Source organism: Sciurus vulgaris (genome assembly GCF_902686455.1).
Source record: "Sciurus vulgaris genome assembly, chromosome: 8".
Taxonomy (NCBI): Eukaryota; Metazoa; Chordata; class Mammalia; order Rodentia; family Sciuridae; genus Sciurus; species Sciurus vulgaris.
The window spans coordinates 25,304,263-25,322,680 of record NC_136468.1 but is presented as its reverse complement, the minus strand read 5'-3'; the positions used below and the strand labels follow the sequence as shown (position 1 = coordinate 25,322,680).

General features: G+C 55.8%; 1 protein-coding gene and 1 long non-coding RNA gene across 3 annotated transcripts in view; one reads left to right on the top strand and one right to left on the bottom strand.

The window, feature by feature from the left end:
- Window positions 1-15,123, top strand: part of FLNC (filamin C) — a 27,878-nt gene extending 12,755 nt beyond the window's left edge. The window contains exons 17-48 of one of the 2 annotated variants that reach the window (XM_079152415.1): window positions 24-114; window positions 207-376; window positions 594-711; window positions 805-1,067; window positions 1,456-2,053; window positions 2,631-2,804; window positions 2,889-3,051; window positions 3,292-3,452; window positions 4,017-4,184; window positions 4,266-4,389; window positions 4,683-4,839; window positions 4,916-5,105; window positions 5,272-5,295; window positions 5,401-5,648; window positions 6,031-6,129; window positions 6,441-6,540; window positions 6,861-7,001; window positions 7,285-7,413; window positions 7,509-7,682; window positions 8,250-8,411; window positions 8,492-8,695; window positions 9,121-9,273; window positions 9,361-9,483; window positions 9,619-9,861; window positions 10,082-10,351; window positions 10,457-10,594; window positions 10,869-10,984; window positions 12,150-12,282; window positions 12,382-12,558; window positions 12,757-12,975; window positions 13,908-14,117; window positions 14,246-15,123. In XM_079152415.1, coding sequence (XP_079008541.1) covers window positions 24-114; window positions 207-376; window positions 594-711; window positions 805-1,067; window positions 1,456-2,053; window positions 2,631-2,804; window positions 2,889-3,051; window positions 3,292-3,452; window positions 4,017-4,184; window positions 4,266-4,389; window positions 4,683-4,839; window positions 4,916-5,105; window positions 5,272-5,295; window positions 5,401-5,648; window positions 6,031-6,129; window positions 6,441-6,540; window positions 6,861-7,001; window positions 7,285-7,413; window positions 7,509-7,682; window positions 8,250-8,411; window positions 8,492-8,695; window positions 9,121-9,273; window positions 9,361-9,483; window positions 9,619-9,861; window positions 10,082-10,351; window positions 10,457-10,594; window positions 10,869-10,984; window positions 12,150-12,282; window positions 12,382-12,558; window positions 12,757-12,975; window positions 13,908-14,117; window positions 14,246-14,433 — 5,628 coding nt within the window. In that variant the 3' untranslated portion in view covers window positions 14,434-15,123. The remainder of the gene's footprint in view (window positions 1-23; window positions 115-206; window positions 377-593; window positions 712-804; window positions 1,068-1,455; window positions 2,054-2,630; window positions 2,805-2,888; window positions 3,052-3,291; window positions 3,453-4,016; window positions 4,185-4,265; window positions 4,390-4,682; window positions 4,840-4,915; window positions 5,106-5,271; window positions 5,296-5,400; window positions 5,649-6,030; window positions 6,130-6,440; window positions 6,541-6,860; window positions 7,002-7,284; window positions 7,414-7,508; window positions 7,683-8,249; window positions 8,412-8,491; window positions 8,696-9,120; window positions 9,274-9,360; window positions 9,484-9,618; window positions 9,862-10,081; window positions 10,352-10,456; window positions 10,595-10,868; window positions 10,985-12,149; window positions 12,283-12,381; window positions 12,559-12,756; window positions 12,976-13,907; window positions 14,118-14,245) is intronic. The other variant, XM_079152416.1, reaches the window with a different exon arrangement.
- LOC306668724 lies at window positions 14,945-18,418 on the bottom strand. The gene is made up of 2 exons (XR_013765950.1): window positions 18,144-18,418; window positions 14,945-16,895 (listed from the first exon to the last, which is right to left on the bottom strand). It is a non-coding gene; the product is annotated as an uncharacterized lncRNA (long non-coding RNA).

Sequence of the window (18,418 nt, the reverse complement as noted above, 5' to 3'; positions counted from 1 at the left end):
GATGAAGCCTTTTCCACATCCAGGAGATCCCTGCCAGCCCCTTCCACATCAAGGTGGACCCGTCCCATGATGCTAGCAAGGTTAAGGCTGAGGGCCCTGGGCTGAACCGCACAGGTAAGTGTTGGGCAGGTATTGGGCTGGCGTGAGGTTGGGTTTGGGGTTAGTGGTTTCTAGGCCCTCACTTCCATCTCTGGATGGGCTCCCAGGTGTGGAAGTTGGGAAGCCCACTCACTTCACAGTGCTGACCAAGGGAGCTGGCAAGGCCAAGCTGGATGTGCACTTTGCTGGGGCAGCCAAGGGTGAGGCTGTGCGGGACTTTGAGATCATAGACAACCATGACTACTCCTACACTGTCAAGTATACCGCTGTCCAGCAGGTGTGTCCCACCCCTGCATGCCCTGCCTGTCCTGCTGACTGGGGTTTGGGTGTCCCTCCTCTAATCTCAGAGGACCAGTTCTGGGTCCTTGGCCTTTTCCTGCCTCCTGTCCTCTCTCTTGCTGGGTTCTATAAGTCTCGGAGTTCACATAGGCCCATGGGCTGTTGCCAGGTGGTATCTAAGCCACCAGGTTCTGACTTTCTATTGTACCTAATAGGGCAACATGGCAGTCACAGTGACCTATGGTGGGGACCCTGTCCCTAAAAGCCCCTTTGTGGTGAATGTGGCACCCCCACTGGACCTCAGCAAAGTCAAAGTTCAAGGCCTCAACAGCAGTAAGTGGGACAAGAACTTCCCTGGGAGTGAGGGATTTGGGGGTGGAATGGGCTGCAGTCTCTACTTCACTGTGTCCCTTGCCCTCCATGCAGAGGTGGCTGTGGGGCAAGAACAGGCATTCTCTGTGAACACACGAGGGGCTGGTGGTCAAGGCCAGCTGGATGTGCGGATGACCTCGCCCTCCAGACGACCTATCCCCTGCAAGCTGGAACCTGGGGGTGGAGCTGACACCCAGGCTGTGCGCTACATGCCTCCTGAGGAGGGGCCCTACAAAGTGGACATCACCTACGATGGCCACCCGGTGCCTGGAAGCCCCTTTGCTGTGGAAGGTGTGCTGCCCCCTGACCCCTCCAAGGTGAGGAGATAGGGGTTGGTGGGAGGCAGGAGTTGGGGGCATGTATGGAAGATAGATGAGTCATAGGGATAGAGGCCAGAAGGACTTATGTACCTGGAGTGGGCACAGTCAAGGGCCAGGGCCAGGGCGATCCCTTGCCTCAGGACCTGTCTTGGAGACAGTTAGTAAGAGCCTGGCCTGGGAACTAGACCTGGGGTTGAATTCCAGGTCCACCAACTAGGACAAATGATTTCATCTTGCTACCTCCTTGTCCCCACCTGGAATTGTTCTAAGTAGTCACTGCAGTAACTGCCACAGTGGAAGGTGCTCAATGAGGTGGGCAGCCATGGAGGTAGAGCAGCCTTGGAGAGGCCAGGGGTGGGGGACTCACCTGCCTCTCCTCCCCCAGGTCTGTGCTTATGGCCCTGGTCTCAAGGGTGGGCTGGTAGGCACCCCTGCGCCATTCTCCATCGACACCAAGGGGGCCGGCACAGGCGGCCTGGGGCTGACCGTGGAGGGTCCCTGCGAGGCCAAGATCGAGTGCCAGGACAACGGTGATGGCTCATGTGCTGTCAGCTACCTGCCCACAGAGCCAGGCGAATACACCATCAACATCCTGTTTGCTGAAGCCCACATCCCAGGCTCGCCCTTCAAGGCCACCATCCAGCCTGTATTTGACCCAAGCAAGGTGCGGGCCAGCGGGCCAGGCCTGGAGCGTGGCAAGGCTGGCGAGGCAGCCACCTTCACTGTGGACTGCTCGGAGGCGGGTGAGGCTGAGCTGACCATCGAGATTCTGTCAGATGCAGGCGTCAAGGCTGAGGTGCTGATCCACAACAATGCCGATGGCACCTACCACATCACCTACAGCCCCGCCTTCCCTGGCACCTACACTATCACCATCAAATATGGAGGCCACCCCATCCCCAAATTCCCCACCCGTGTCCATGTGCAGCCAGCTGTTGACACCAGTGGTGTCAAGGTCTCTGGGCCTGGTGTGGAGCCACATGGTGAGTACGAGGAAAAGCCCGCAGTGGGTCAAAGAGTGGGGTCATCAGCAGGTGGGAGAGAAGCCAAGCTGAGAGCTGAGGTGAAGGTGGCTCCCAATTCGTTAGGAGCTCAGAGAAGGAGCAAAGGGGACAATCAGGGCATGGAGATTGACCTCTGCTATTGTCACATCTGCCCCTGCACATTTTTCTGGGGAGATCCTTGCACTCACCAGCTCAAGGAATGCTTGATCCAAGAAAGTTAAGCACCCTGCTCAAGAGGGAGAGCTTTGGGGTAGATGATGGCAGTCAGGAGGTGGTGGTGCACTTGGGCTGCCCACAGGGGGCCAGACCCTGGGCTGCGCATGGGCCAGGCAGAGGCATGTGAGATTCAGATTTGTCCTTCAGGGCAGGTGGAGCAACTGATATAGGTGGAGATTGTCACCAAATGGTGAATGGAGTGGCATGGGGGCAGCATGGAGCTCACAGGGGTGGCAGAGGGTGAGCAGGATGTACTTAGAGGAACAGTGTGGAAGAAGGAAGGTCAGGAGGGACTACATGAAGGCTGACCCCACTCTAAATGTGCTTCTCTGGGACCCAGGTGTCCTACGAGAAGTGACTACTGAGTTCACTGTGGATGCAAGATCCTTAACAGCCACAGGTGGCAACCATGTGACAGCTCGTGTGCTCAACCCCTCGGGCGCTAAGACTGACACCTACGTGACAGACAATGGGGATGGCACCTACCGAGTGCAGTACACAGCCTTTGAAGAGGGTGAGGGACTGGGAGCTGACCATGGTGTGCCTGGGGCAGGGGTGGTTGGGGCTGCGACCCTTACTGACTCTGGCCGGCTTCTAGGTGTACATTTGGTGGAGGTGCTGTATGATGATGTAGCTGTACCCAAGAGCCCCTTCAGAGTGGGCGTGACCGAGGGCTGTGACCCCACCCGTGTCCGAGCCTTTGGGCCAGGCCTGGAGGGTGGCTTGGTCAACAAGGCCAACCGCTTCACGGTGGAAACCAGGTATCCTTCCCTTTGCCTACCCAAGGGGGCTGTGGCCCCCTTGATCTGAACCATTTGTGCTTCCCAGTCTCTATCTGAGCCTCACCATACCCCATCCTCTCTGGGGTGACCTAGGAGCAAACCTCCCCAGTATCCCCAGTCAGCCCTTGTAGCTCATCTCCCCTTAGCTACCCCTGTCCCCAGCCCCCTCCAGGCCTATTCACTGATTCTAGCAGAGCTGATACGGGTATCATCTTGCAGGGGAGCTGGCACTGGGGGCCTAGGCCTGGCCATCGAGGGCCCCTCAGAAGCTAAGATGTCCTGCAAGGACAACAAAGATGGTAGCTGCACCGTGGAGTACATCCCCTTCACCCCTGGAGACTATGACGTCAACATCACCTTTGGGGGGCGACCCATCCCAGGTGTGCAAAGAGGATGGGCACAGGCTGAGGGAAGGCAAGGGAGGATGAGGATGTGTGCTCTGTGAGGGGGAAACTGGAGGAAAGTTGGGTGTGGATTTTTACAGAGGAGGCACCTCGAAGCATGTTGGAGCAAGAGCCCAGATTGCAGGAAGGCAGCCTGGGTGCTGAATCTGGCCAAGAGGCAGGGCAGTGGGTGCTGCAGATGTGCTCCAGTTATTTCCCAGAGGCCTTTGCCTGGTTATGCAGGTCCACTCACTGGGCTCAGCCACTCAGTCCAGGCCCCCGTCACTGGCTCCACTGGCCACTTTCACCTTTCACCCTCTTGCTGTCTTACCCAACTTCAGTCTGCAGCCCAGTTCATTTATTCTGGTTTATGGTTTTTTTTTTTTTTTTTTTTTTTTTTTTTTTTTTTTTTTTTTTGCAAGTTTCTAAGCATTTTCACCTGTGTGTCTGGCCTCCCTGTGGGCATCTCGCAGGCAGGGGAGGCTGCCTCTTCCTTGGTTCTGGGCATCAGGGAGATCCACCCAGGCAGGTAGGTAAAGACTAATGTCCACCTCCTCCTAGGGAGTCCATTCCGGGTGCCAGTGAAGGATGTGGTCGATCCTGGGAAGGTGAAGTGCTCTGGGCCAGGACTGGGGGCCGGTGTCAGGGCCCGGGTACCCCAGACCTTCACAGTGGACTGCAGTCAAGCTGGGCGGGCCCCCCTGCAGGTGGCTGTGCTGGGCCCCACAGGTATAGAATGTCTGGGCCAAGGTGGGAGGGAAGTAGGATGGGGTCCCAGGAAGCCCTTCTGACCCTACATCCCTTGCCCAGGTGTGGCTGAGCCTGTAGAAGTGCGTGACAATGGAGATGGCACCCACACTGTCCACTATACCCCTGCCACTGATGGGCCTTACACAGTAGCTGTCAAGTATGCTGACCAGGAGGTGCCACGCAGGTAAGGAACGGCCTTGGGCTCTCCATGCTGAGCTCTGAGTGCTTCTTCTGGGGCCACATCTGCAGGCCCAGTGCCAGGCTTTGGGGAGAACCTCCTTCATTCACCTGAGCCTCATTCAGTCTGGTTGCCCCATCCTGCTCTTCCCCAGAGTTCACTGCCCCAGAGGCAGCACAGCCCTGAGGACTTTGGTGCTGTCACTGGCATCAGAGTCATTCCTGCCATTTGTTGGGAGGACTCAATGCATAAGATGAGAAGGGACCCCAGCCAACTGTCTATCCTTTCTGTCCCTCAAGCCCTTTCAAGATCAAAGTGCTTCCGGCCCATGATGCTAGCAAGGTGCGGGCCAGTGGCCCTGGCCTCAATGCCTCCGGCATCCCTGCCAGCCTGCCTGTGGAGTTCACCATCGATGCTCGGGATGCTGGGGAAGGGCTGCTCACTGTGCAGATCTTGGTGAGTCCAGGTGCAGCTCATCTCTCCTGGTCAGGCAGTGGGCACAGGCAGGCATTGACTTCTGCTTCTCCTCCAGGACCCTGAGGGTAAGCCCAAAAAGGCCAATATCCGAGACAACGGGGATGGCACATACACTGTGTCCTACCTGCCAGACATGAGCGGCCGATATACCATCACCATCAAGTATGGAGGCGATGAGATTCCCTACTCACCCTTCCGCATCCACGCTCTGCCCACTGGGGACGCCAGCAAGTGCCTCGTCACAGGTGGGCACCCACTCCACATCCCTGCCCTTCTCACCATCCAACCTCCTCAAAGCACATCCAGATCTGCAGCCCAGTCCCCATGGCCAAAGATCCTGTCCCCCAGCCCCCTCCCACCCCCAGTTCCCTACTGAATGCCACAGGGCCTAACACTTGGCTCTCTTTCCAGTGTCCATTGGAGGCCATGGCCTGGGTGAGTGCCTTCCTCTTCTGCTGGGGGCTGGGGGGATCTGGGAAGGGAGAGGACTGGGCACAGCCCCCACAGTTCCTGACCTGACCTGGCTTTTCCATGTGGCAGGTGCCTGTCTGGGTCCCCGAATCCAGATCGGAGAGGAGACGGTGATCACAGTGGATGCTAAGGCAGCAGGCAAGGGGAAGGTGACCTGCACAGTGTCCACGCCTGATGGGGCAGAGCTTGATGTGGACGTGGTTGAGAATCACGATGGTACCTTCGACATCTACTACACAGCGCCCGAGCCGGGCAAGTACGTCATCACCATCCGCTTTGGAGGAGAGCACATCCCCAACAGCCCCTTCCACGTTCTGGTAAGCTCCACAGCCGTGGCAGGGCTAGACAGCTGCTGTGCGGGGGCGGGCAGCCCACACCCTCTTAGCGGCAGTAAGGGATCCCAGAAGCTGTCCCCACATCTGATGAATCCTAGGGCTGATGGGCTCCAGAATCAAGCCATTGCTGTTCCCATGGTCTCCCAAAGTGGGAGGGAGCACAGCACTACCTCAGGCTTCAGGGGCATCAGCCTTCTCTGGAGAAACTCTGTGTTCCTCTCTGACCCTCAGGCCACCTCGGTGGATGACAAGGGTAGAACATCCAGGACGTCCCCTTAGGGCTTCAGGTCCATGGGCAATTCTCTTAGTCAGCTCTGGTCCTATGGGCTCACCACATCCTGTGCCCCATGCCTTGCCTCCCCAGGCGTGTGACCCCTTGCCTCATGTGGAGGAGCCCTCTGAAGTGCCACAGCTGCACCAGCCCTACGTCCCTACCCGGCCCGGCACCTGCCCCACACACTGGGTACTGCCACCTCCCATGGCGAGCCTCACCCTGCTCCTCCGCACTTCCTTTAATTCTTCCTTCCGTTCTTCTGCAGCCAGGGCTGGGGCATGATCTGGGGGCCTCTTGGAATGCAGGCGGGCATTAGGCTGGGCAGGTGGAGCCCCACAAGGGCATGGCACTCTTTCCTTACAGCTGGCACATTTTCCTCTCACTCAGGTTTTATCATTAACTATCTTGTTCTTTCCTTGCTCTGTCCAATGGTAGTCATGTGGCAGGCCACACTCCCAGGCCTTTCCCAGCCACTGACTGTCCTCTCTCATCTGCCACAGGCCACAGAGGAGCCAGTGGTGCCCGTGGAGCCATTGGAGTCCATGTTGAGGCCCTTTAACCTGGTCATCCCCTTCACCGTGCAGAAAGGGGAGCTCACAGGTATCTTTCTGAGGCCCCCATGATGAGGGCTCAGAGGGCAGAGACAACCCTCCTCCAAACCTACCCACTTGTCTTAAAGATGAAAATTGGGCCCAGAGAGGAGAAGTGAACTCCTCAAGGTCACACAGCCAGTTGGGCAGAGCTAGAATTTAGCCTCAAGGCATCTATCTCCTGATTCAGGGTTCATCCGCTACTCCAGGCTGTGTCTGGGTGACTGACTTCTGGAGTGAAAACAGAGCCATACAGGAGTAGGGCCTGGGACAACAGGGACTTGTAGTGGGAGACACCAGGGTCCCCATGTAACAGTGTCTGGCCTGCAGGGGAGGTGCGGATGCCCTCCGGGAAGACTGCGAGACCCAACATCACAGACAACAAGGACGGCACCATCACAGTGAGGTATGCGCCCACTGAGAAGGGACTGCACCAGATGGGAATCAAGTATGACGGCAACCACATCCCCGGTGAGTTGGGGTCGGCTGTGCTGTGCGCAGACAAGAGAAGCTGGCATCCATGTCAGTCTTGCCTTTCTTCTTGAATAAATATTGAGAATCTGCCACATGCAGGTGCACATGAGTCTCTGAGGAATCTTTCGTTCCTGGTGGGTGGTAGGCTTCCATGAGCCAGGTTTCTATGGCAGAGATGTGGGGCCCAGCAGGGAGGCTGCTGGAAGGTGTGGCGGCCAAGGGGGGCACAAGCTGCCTCTGTCTCTGTGCTGACACGGCCTCTGTCTCCGTCTCCCCCTAGGGAGCCCCCTGCAGTTCTATGTGGACGCCATCAACAGCCGCCACGTCAGTGCCTATGGGCCAGGCTTGAGCCATGGCGTGGTCAACAAGCCAGCCACCTTCACCATTGTCACCAAGGACGCGGGAGAAGGTGAGGAGAGCAGCAGGCAGGGGACGTGGGTGGGGGCTGGCCAGGTGCAGAGGCAAGGGCAGGACCTCTGATCTCAGTCCCATCACCACCTACAGGAGGTCTGTCGCTGGCTGTGGAGGGCCCATCAAAGGCAGAGATCACCTGCAAGGACAATAAGGATGGCACCTGCACAGTGTCCTACCTGCCCACGGCGCCTGGGGACTACAGCATCATTGTGCGCTTTGATGACAAGCACATCCCAGGGAGCCCCTTCACAGCCAAGATCACAGGTGGGGTGGACACTGGGGACACAGCCTACCACACACATAGCATGCAGTGTATGTGCAAGCCCAGCCTGTCCCAGGGCATTTGAGCCCAGGTTCCCGCCAAGGTGGAGGAGGGCATTTTTGGATAAATGGAGGAATACTATTCTGTGCAGCAGTCAAGAAACTTTCAGCCTTCCCATGCTTTGAAAGACATTTTATTTTGTTTATCAAGTTTCTCTTAAGAAGCTGGGGTATTGACATTCCTTTTGATAGGTGAGGAAACTTGTCCCAAAGAAGCTAAGCACTTTGATCAGAGACAGAGAGCAAGGAAGGGGTCTCTGTGGTCTTGTTTCCAATGCACTCCCTGACTGAATACACAAAGGTCCATTTAGGGATTAGCCCCTGCAGGAATGAGGCAACCACAGGGAATTGGGGTGCAGGGCCCTTCTGTGGTGTTGGCAGCTAATGTGAATGCCTTACTCTCCGGGCCTTGGGCCTCTGAGTGGTTCCTGGGTCTCTGCTGAGCCCAGCAGTGTCTGTCCGTGGGGGTTCCTGAGTCCTGCAAGGCCCTATGCTCCATCTGCCCCACAGGCGATGACTCCATGAGGACTTCACAGCTGAATGTTGGCACCTCCACGGATGTGTCACTGAAGATCACAGAGAGTGACCTGAGCCAGCTGACTGCCAGCATCCGTGCCCCGTCGGGTAATGAGGAGCCCTGCCTGCTGAAGCGCCTGCCCAACCGGCACATTGGTGAGTGTGGGTCCTTGACAGGCACCTTAGGGGGAGGGGTCCCAGAGGGAGGCTCTGCCTGACAAACCCCCTCTCCACAGGAATCTCCTTCACCCCCAAAGAGGTTGGGGAGCATGTGGTGAGCGTGCGCAAGAGTGGCAAGCATGTCACCAACAGCCCCTTCAAGATCCTGGTGGGGCCATCTGAAATCGGGGATGCCAGCAAGGTTCGGGTCTGGGGCAAGGGCCTTTCAGAAGGACACACCTTCCAGGTGGCAGAGTTCATCGTGGACACTCGTAATGCAGGTACTTCTTGCCACAGAGACCCCCATTCCAGCTGAACCCTCCAGAGGGTACTCGTCCTTCTTTCTGTCCAGCATCCCCTTGGCCATACCCTCCTCACTGAACTTCATGGCCCAGTCTCTGTTGGGATTCAGAGTCTGAGGCCCATTTGGGGGAAAGTAAATATCCCCTGTCAGTTTTTTCACTTTTAAGAGAAAGTTCAACCATCCTGAGTTTGTCCCTCAATCACTGGAATCCAAGGGAATTTCCTAGACTGCCTATCCTGGGGCTGTTGGGAACCGTGCCTGGCTCAGCCCTCTCCTTCCAGGGCACCATTTTCCTTGGAGCTTACTGTAGGAGCTGGCCTTTCCTTCTGCAGCTTGGGGCAGGGAGAGCAGTTGTGGTGTGGGTGGCGTAGGGCTGAGGTAGGCACCTTGTATTCCCCCCAGGTTATGGGGGTCTGGGGCTGAGCATCGAAGGCCCTAGCAAGGTGGACATCAACTGTGAGGACATGGAGGATGGCACATGCAAAGTCACCTACTGCCCCACGGAGCCCGGCACCTACATCATTAACATCAAATTTGCTGACAAGCACGTCCCAGGTGAGGCTCTTGCCAGGGCTGGGCACGGACAGACCAGGAGGCGGGAGGTGGGTGGTCTGTTCATCTGACCCACCCTTCACCCCACAGGAAGCCCCTTCACTGTGAAGGTGACTGGCGAGGGCCGCATGAAGGAAAGCATCACCCGGCGTAGACAGGCACCTTCCATTGCCACCATCGGCAGTACCTGTGACCTCAACCTCAAGATCCCTGGTAGAGCTGGGAAGAGCCGGGTGGGCAGAGCGGTGGGGAGAGGGTCGGCTGGGCCCAGAGCTGCGCTCAGGGGCCCCTTCCTGCTTGCCCATTTTTTACCTCTTGCACTCACCCTGGCTTCCTGGTGTCCCGCAGGAAACTGGTTCCAGATGGTGTCTGCCCAGGAGCGCCTGACTCGCACCTTCACACGCAGCAGCCACACGTACACCCGCACAGAGCGGACAGAGATCAGCAAGACACGGGGTGGGGAGACCAAGCGCGAGGTGCGGGTGGAGGAGTCCACTCAGGTCGGTGGGGACCCGTTCCCTGCTGTCTTCGGAGACTTCCTGGGCCGGGAACGCCTGGGCTCCTTCGGCAGCATCACCCGGCAGCAGGAGGGTAAGCAGAGAGTGCTGGGCTGGGTCAGGGTCCCCACAGGGTGGCTGGGGCCTTCTATCCCCTGAGACAGAAGGGGAGGGTGAGGCCAGCCCAGCCCTGACCCTGGCAGACTCATCTTAGACATCCAGGGCTGGTCTGAGCAGAGGAGGGACTTTCACTGAGAGGGAAGGGTCGGGAACAGCAGCACCTTGCTACGTGATATCCCCCCACCACCCTGCAGGTGAGGCCAGCTCTCAGGACATGACCGCACAGGTGACCAGCCCATCAGGCAAGACGGAAGCTGCAGAGATCGTTGAGGGGGAGGACAGTGCGTACAGCGTGCGCTTTGTGCCCCAGGAGATGGGGCCTCATACGGTCGCTGTCAAGTACCGTGGCCAGCACGTGCCCGGCAGCCCCTTTCAGTTCACTGTGGGGCCACTGGGTGAAGGTGGTGCCCACAAGGTGCGCGCTGGAGGCACAGGGCTGGAGCGAGGTGTGGCCGGTGTGCCAGGTGAGGGACAGGGTCCCAGGTGGGTGGTTGGGGGCAGAGCAGCTGAGCCAGTGTGAAGGGTAACGGTGCTTAAGTACCACCCTTGCTCTGCTTCCCTGAATGCAGCCGAGTTCAGCATCTGGACCCGAGAAGCAGGCGCGGGGGGCCTGTCAATTGCTGTGGAGGGTCCCAGCAAGGCAGAGATTGCATTTGAGGACCGTAAAGATGGCTCCTGCGGGGTCTCCTATGTCGTCCAGGAGCCAGGTAGCCATCCATGCTGGGGTGGGGGCTGAGCCAGCCTGACCTTCCAGACTGGGTTTCTGCTCACTGACCAGAAAGAAAATGCCTGGGGCTGCAGCCCACCCCTTACTTGCTCCTGCTCTTTCCCTGCCTGGTCGTCTTCCACCCACCCCTGGGAGTGTGTCTGAAGGGCTGAGCCCCAACCTAAGGAGTCTGTCCTGGGATGATGCTGGGATGGGTGGTTCTATCCCTGCTGTCAAAGTTTCGGGGGCCTGTGCTGACTGGCCTCCCTCCCCAGGTGACTATGAGGTTTCCATCAAGTTCAATGATGAGCACATCCCAGACAGCCCCTTTGTGGTGCCTGTGGCCTCCCTCTCAGATGATGCCCGCCGTCTCACAGTTACCAGCCTCCAGGTATGTGCCAGGGGTGGGGTTCCTCTGCCACCTGAGAGATGGGCAGGAGTCTGCATGGCCAGGGACTCAGTGACCTTGGAAGAGCTGGCCAGCAGAAGTCCCCTCTCTCCACTGTACAGCACAGGGTGGGGCCCTTGAAGGACAGTGTCTGGGTCCCTGTTGGTGTGCCCCTGCTGTGTCACTTCGTGCCTTATTTCTGCCTTTTACAAGTTTTGTCTCCCTGTGGTACTACCACCTGAAATTTCTTGTTCCACTTTTTTTTTAATGTTATAAACTAATGACTTCTTGAGAATAAAAATATACAGTAGATCTGGGGAAGTAGCTCAGGGTAGTGCTTGCCTAGCATGTGCAAGGCCCTGGGTTCAATATCAGCAAAAAACAAATATATATATAAAATCAATACAAAATCAGAGCAAGCTGGTTGCAGAGAGGGCTGAGGACTCCTAGGCAAATGCATGTGGCCTCAGGGCCTAAGATACAGCCTCTCCTGGCTGCTGGGAACCCGGTTTGCTTCGTCCTGCTGTGATCTACAGAGAGAACCCGACTTCCTTCACTTCTATCATGTGGGAATATGTGCCAGGCAGGCCCTTATCAAGTGTACAGGGACACACAGGCAGCTCACTGAGTAAGGGGCAGGGAGAAGGCTGAGCCTCCACGCCTCTCCAGCTGTCCTGCAGGGGAGTCCTGTCAGCCCACAGAAGCCCTCATGTATCTCCCCGACCCTAGAACCAGGCTCCATCTCCAGCCCAGTTTCCCCTCCCCGAGTCCTCCAATGCGCCCTCCAGTCTTCCTTCTTGGCCCACCTGTTCCCAGAAGCGCCCCCAGGCCGGCCCAGGCACATTTAACTTTCCACATCTGAGCTCCAGGGTGCCTGCAGCCTACGCAGCACTGTCAAACACTTTCTTCTCTGCCACCAGGCCTGATTTATAGTATTGGGCCTCTGCTTCCTCATCCAGGACAGAGACACATCATCCCTTATCTACTGACGTACCCAGCCTGGCTAGAATGGTGCCCACCTCATAGCAGCTGGATGCAGGCAGTTAGGGACCAGCCCCTGCCTCCTCCGTCCCTCCCTGCCATTTGGCCTGGCAGGAGGGGACAGGCTGCTGAGAGGACCAGTCCAGCCCCATTCTCCCAGAACTGAGCGTCCCTGTGGCCTTTGCAGGAAACTGGACTCAAGGTGAACCAGCCCGCGTCGTTCGCAGTGCAGCTGAACGGTGCACGGGGCGTGATCGATGCTAGGGTGCACACACCCTCTGGTGCTGTGGAGGAGTGCTATGTCTCTGAGCTGGATAGTGGTGAGCTGGCCCTGTCCCTGTGACCCCCTGCCAGGCCAGGCCCTCCTGGGAAGGGGTGGGGAAGGAGGGAGGCTCATCCATCAACCTTCTGCCCCACAGATAAGCATACCATCCACTTCATCCCCCATGAGAATGGCATCCACTCCATCGATGTCAAGTTTAATGGTGCCCACATTCCTGGAAGCCCCTTCAAGATCCGCGTTGGGGAGCAGAGCCAGGCTGGGGACCCAGGCTTGGTGTCAGCCTATGGTCCTGGGCTCGAGGGAGGCACTACTGGTGAGTAGTGCCTGGAGCTGGGGAACAGGGGTGTATTGGGGGGTACTCACACACCCATCAGTACTGTCTTGCCATAGAGGCAGGGGCAATGCTCACTGTGCCCCCAAATCCTCACTGTGGGGGCCTGGGACCTGGGGTCAAATCTACTTTGGGCTGTTATCCCTTCCTGCCTAAGACCTTGTTCCCTCTGGTCCCCAGGTGTGTCATCAGAGTTCATTGTGAATACCCTGAATGCGGGTTCAGGGGCCTTGTCCGTCACCATTGATGGCCCCTCCAAGGTGCAGTTAGACTGTCGGGAATGTCCCGAGGGCCATGTGGTCACTTACACTCCCATGGCTCCTGGCAACTACCTCATTGCCATCAAGTATGGTGGCCCCCAGCATATCGTGGGCAGCCCCTTCAAAGCCAAGGTGACAGGTGAGTGCCTGGGTATAGGAGGTCCACACAGGCCAACCCAGCCTGGTCAGCTCCAGTGGCCATTCACATCTGGTCATAGTCTGTCCCCAAACATCATGGGCAATTTATCAGGACTGGAGGCGGGCCTGGATTATACAGCATTCCATTCTGTGGAGTTGTAAATAATCATCCTTAAAACTTCAATTCTTCATTGTGATTAGTCTTTTATCGGCAATACCTCCCCAAGCTTTAGCTTAGCTTTCTCCCTCTTGGCTTCCCTTATTTCTTGCTGCTAGTAAGTTTAGCCAATTTCCCTTTCTGAAGCTGTTTAAAGGGCTTGTTGGGGGCTGGGGATATGGTTCAGTTGGTAGAGTGCTTGCCTGCATGCACAAGGCCCTGGGTTCAAACCCCAGCACCACAATCAATCAATCAAATAAAGGACTGTTGGACTTTTTTTTTTTTTGGTGCTGGAAATTGAACCCAGGGACACTTAACCACTGAGCAGAATCCCCAGCCCTTTTAATTTTTTATATTTAGAGAGTCTTGCTAAGGTGCTTAGGGCCTCGCTAAGTTGCTGAGGCTGGCTTTGAATTTGGGATCCTCCTGCCTCAGCCTCCTAAGTTGCTGGGAGCACAGGTGTGTGCCACCATGGCTGATTGGACATAGTTCCTTTTAACAATAAAAGTCTTATTACTCTGTGAGTTAACTTGGTTTCCAGACCAAGGCTAGGAAGATGAGAGATGTACCTGTCTGAGGCTGAGGCCTAGAGGAAAGCAGGAATTAGAACTGGTAGCATGGGAACTTAACTTGGAATGGGGCTGTGCTCTTCAAATGCCATAGGACAGGAGGTGGGCCACATGATACAGGCCCAGAAGGTTGTCAGTGCTGGCTGAGGGCTCACAACCTAGGGACCCCTTCTGACCAGGTTCATGGCCACCCACTCTGCTCCTCAGGTCCCCGGCTGTCTGGAGGCCACAGCCTTCATGAAACATCCACAGTTCTGGTGGAGACTGTGACCAAGTCATCTTCAAGTCGTGGCTCCAGCTATAGTTCCATCCCCAAGTTTGCCTCAGATGCCAGCAAAGTGGTGACACGGGGCCCAGGGCTGTCCCAGGCCTTTGTGGGCCAGAAGAACTCCTTTACAGTGGACTGCAGCAAAGCAGGCAGGTTCCAGCAGGCTGCCCTTCAGGGCGGGCTTGCCTGGGCGTGTGGGGTGGGAGCAAGGAGTCCTGGGAGAGCGGGCTGTGGCCTGGGGGCCCTGGTGTGAGTCCTCCCTCTCTGCCTCCTCCAGGCACCAACATGATGATGGTGGGTGTGCATGGACCCAAGACCCCCTGCGAGGAGGTGTATGTGAAGCACATGGGGAACCGAGTGTACAACGTCACCTACACTGTCAAGGAGAAAGGGGACTACATCCTCATTGTCAAGTGGGGTGACGAAAGTGTCCCTGGAAGCCCCTTCAAAGTCAATGTGCCCTGAATCCCAGAAGTGCCTCCCCCAGCCTCGGCCCCCACCTCTGGCCAAACACACTCACACAGACACACACACACAAATGTGCCACACCCAGATGCACACGCACAGAGTCAGACACTGCAAACACCTGTCTTGGGTGTGATGTGAACGGCACAGCCTCCCACCCCACTGTGCCCTTGCGGGGTGGAGGACCTTGCCTGTCTTGGGGCAGTGTCCCTCCCTGGAATGTGGTTCAGCAGCAGACTGGAAGCCCTGAGTTTCCTGGTGGGCCAAGACCGGGGGAACACTGTGTCAGGGGTGTCTTTGTGTGAGAGGTCACCCTCAATCCACACTGCCAGCCAGGCGCCCTAGCCCCTGAGGACTGCGTCTGGCCCCTCTGGTGGCCACAACCCCAGAGTGTTAAGGACTTGGAAAAGAAAGCACAATCAGAGAAGAAAACAGACCCTGAACAAGTGGCACGTTGGACTGGCTTCAAGCAATATGTACTTCACCCAAGCCAGGCTTCCTGGGAAACTGATTTCTCTCTCTGTCTCTCTCTTTTTTTTTTTTTTTTACGGTTGCACAGCTCTGCCCCATGGGGGCCTTTTTTACCCATTGCGAGGCCCAGCTTTCTGGGGGGACTTTTGCACATATCATGTGGCCCAGCTGGGAGCCACTTAGGTGGAAAACTCCAAATAAAGCGCGGCTGTCGCAGAGGCTCGACTATTCCTTGTGGGTGTGCTCTCTGAGGCTGGTTTCCTAGCTCGTTGACACTAAATCAGGCCCCAGGGAGGCAGAGGCTGGCTGGCTGTCCCCTGGAGGACTGACCCAGGCCAAGGTGAAGAGCCTGGGGCAGATGTGAGGTCTGGGATGTTGGCAGGAAGCCTGAAGGACCAGGGAGGGGGTGGGGCTGTCCTTAGCTAGCTGGAAGGTTGGTGGATGGGAGTGGACACTGTTCTGAAAGACTGCCCTAGGGCTACTGGAGGGCCAGTTTCAGTTCAGCCTGACCTGATGAATGTTATTCACATTAGGACCAGCGGGTGCTGAGTCAAATAGGAGAAATGCCTCCCCCAGCAGGCAGGCAGTGCTCCTGGGAACCCTGAACCCTCACTCCATGTCCTGGGTCCATCCTGGGCCTGTGGCATCCACACCTCCAGCCCTGACTGGCTCAGGACTCCTCCTTGACTCCTGCACCAGTCTCTGAACCAGTCTCGTGGCCCTGGCCAGTTCCTTCCAGTCACCCTCCATGCTGCAGCTAGAGGGGTGCTGCTAAAAGTTCCTCTTCCTAAGGAGGCCCCTAAGGTCCTCCCCCATGTCCACTCAGTTGGCAGACCCCTGCCACATAAGTATGGCACTGTGCTCACTCCCCCACTGCACCGTCCACCTCCAACCCCCTTCACAGCCTCTAGTTTCCTGGGAACCTCAGCTGCAGTTTGGGCCTCTGTTCAGAAACACCCTGGCCTCTACACCCTCATTTTCCTAGCCAATAGGAAGCTTTCCTGGGCCCCTCCTTCCTGAATCAATGCCCCGGGCTCCACACTGCCCTAGGGCACATCTCTAGCTACATTTACTACCCTGTCCATGACCAGTCCTCCCCACCAGCCTGAAGCCCCTGGTCCTTAGAAGCCTAATTCAGGTGTGAATGAATACATGAATGAGCAACTCAGCATCACAGGAGGGAAGAGACACGCTTTACTCAATGGATTCCCCAACAGTAGACCTGTCTGCAGGAATTTGATAGTGGGGTTACCCAGCTATGTGGCCTCAGCTCCTTCCCCCTCCTCTACTTAGGGGCCCTCCTGCCTCGACTGTTAATCCTTTTCCTTACTGCTCCTCGGGGGAGGTGCCTTCCCATCCTCATTCTGATAAGCCCTGAAAGGTTCCTCCAGAGCTTCTCTTCACTGCATGTCCCTGCTCTCCCCTGAGATTTCCCACCTTCCCCTTTAGTCCTGCAAGTAGCTCCTAAAGACAGTTTTATCATTCTTGGGTCCTTAGCCCATAACTGTGGTCATGTGTGATAAGTGATGGCTGAATTGAGTGAATTGTAATGAATGCAGAGCTGCCCCATTACCTGTCAAGACCATTGAAGACAGATCTGTTCTTTTAAATATCCAACCACTTGTTGAGGGCCAGTTCAGTGCCAAGGCACTGGACTAACTGCTTTACACACAGCCTCTGTTACATCCTCCTCATTCTCTGCTCCCTGTTTCCCCACACTCCCAGATTGAGGGTCTTCCCAGCTGGTGTGCTGCCCTCCTCCTGTGGCTTGATGTTTTATAGATCCCCAGCCCAGCTGCTCTTACCAAATCACAGTGAGGCACTCGATGCTGAGCATTTGTGGACCTCTTCTCACTGAATCCTCAAAATAGCCCTGTTAAGTGGATCTACTATTATGCGAAGAAACCAAGGCCAAGAATTTCAGTGGAGTCCAAAATCAAATCTCCAAGTAGCAGGCAGGAAGTGAATCCAGGTGTGCGCAATTCCCAGGTCTGTTGAACATACAACCACCGTATTAGATCATGTATTTGTTTCAAGTACCCCAAACTCACAAACCTGCTTGACACCAGGGGTGGGGGTTTGTTGAAAGAGAGGAGAAAGAGTGGCCCAGTCAGGTGCAGTGACGCACACCTGTAACCCTGTAATCCTAGCTACTCTGGGATGCCAAGGCAGAAGGATCTCAAGTTCAAGGATAGCCTGGACAACACAGTAAGACCCCATCTCAACAATAAACAAACAAATGTGTGTCAGGGGATGAAGATCAGTGGTAGATCACTTCTAAGTTCAATCCTGGGTATTTTAAAAAAAAAAGTGGCCCTCTTTTCTCCACCTTGTTAATCCCACAAAATTTATTCCCTCAGGAATATTGCTCCTATCCACCTCCTTGCACAATCAGAAGCCTGGAAGTCACCTGGTCTCTCTACCTTGCTCCCCAAACATCCAATCCAAAAACCAACTTTGTCCACGCTGACTTTAAATATCTCTCTATCCATCTACTTCTCCACATTCTGCATTTCCAGTACCAGAGTTTCAGCCACCCTAATCTCTCAGTCTGCCTTGGAATTTCCCTCCAGCACAGTGGGCAGAACATTTGGATTCTACTAAGACCTTATACTTCAATTCCTCACTTCCTGCCCTGGGCCAAGTATGATAGCTTTAAAGTGTGGGTGCAGGCATGCCCTTTAATTCAGGAGGTGCCCTGGGGGCTAGAATGGAGGATGCTGGCCTCCTAGTCTCTCCCTCACCCCTTCTCCCAGTTTGGTTTCTTCTCATTCAGACTTGCTTCTGCAACAACAACACAGTTCCATCCACAGTTCCAACATATAAGTTTGGTGACATTAATTAAAACTCTACAGTGGCTTTAGGAAACTGTTTTCAGAAAACTTCTAGATTCTTTAACTTTTCTTGTATGCCCTTCTTGCGCTTGAGCCACCAAGCCTTTGCATATGCTGTTCCTGTGCTTAGAATACCCTCTTGTCCTCTATTCCCCTTCACCGTGCTGGTCCTTGAGGTCTCAGCATTTTAGGGAAACGTCCTTTGAGGTCTCCCTCTTCCCGGGGGCTAGTGACCACGGATGTGTGCTTTCTATTTATTTCTCACATTTCAGCAATTAGCACAACGTTTTGTAATTATCTGTTCTCTTGATTCTCTGTCTCATCGGACAGTATCATCATCCACTTGTTCATTTCCTTGCTAACAGAACAAGTATGTACTGAGTAATTGTTAATTGTGTTACTTACCTGCATACACGGTCCAGACTCGGAGCTTGCCCTTGAGACCAGGCAGAGTGTTTTCCTCCCTGGGGTTTCGGAGTCTAACTGGGTTGGGTTCAAAACATTTGTTGAACGAATGAACTGGTGAAGGAATGAACGAACTTGAAAACCGTGGGCTGAACAGCCTTCTGGGAATCGTAGTCCCCTGGTGCGGGTCTCGCAGTACAACGCAGGCGTACTCAGGTTGAGGCGTGTGACTGCTAACGCGCATGTCCGTGAGGCGGTGTGGAGGAACTGCGCAT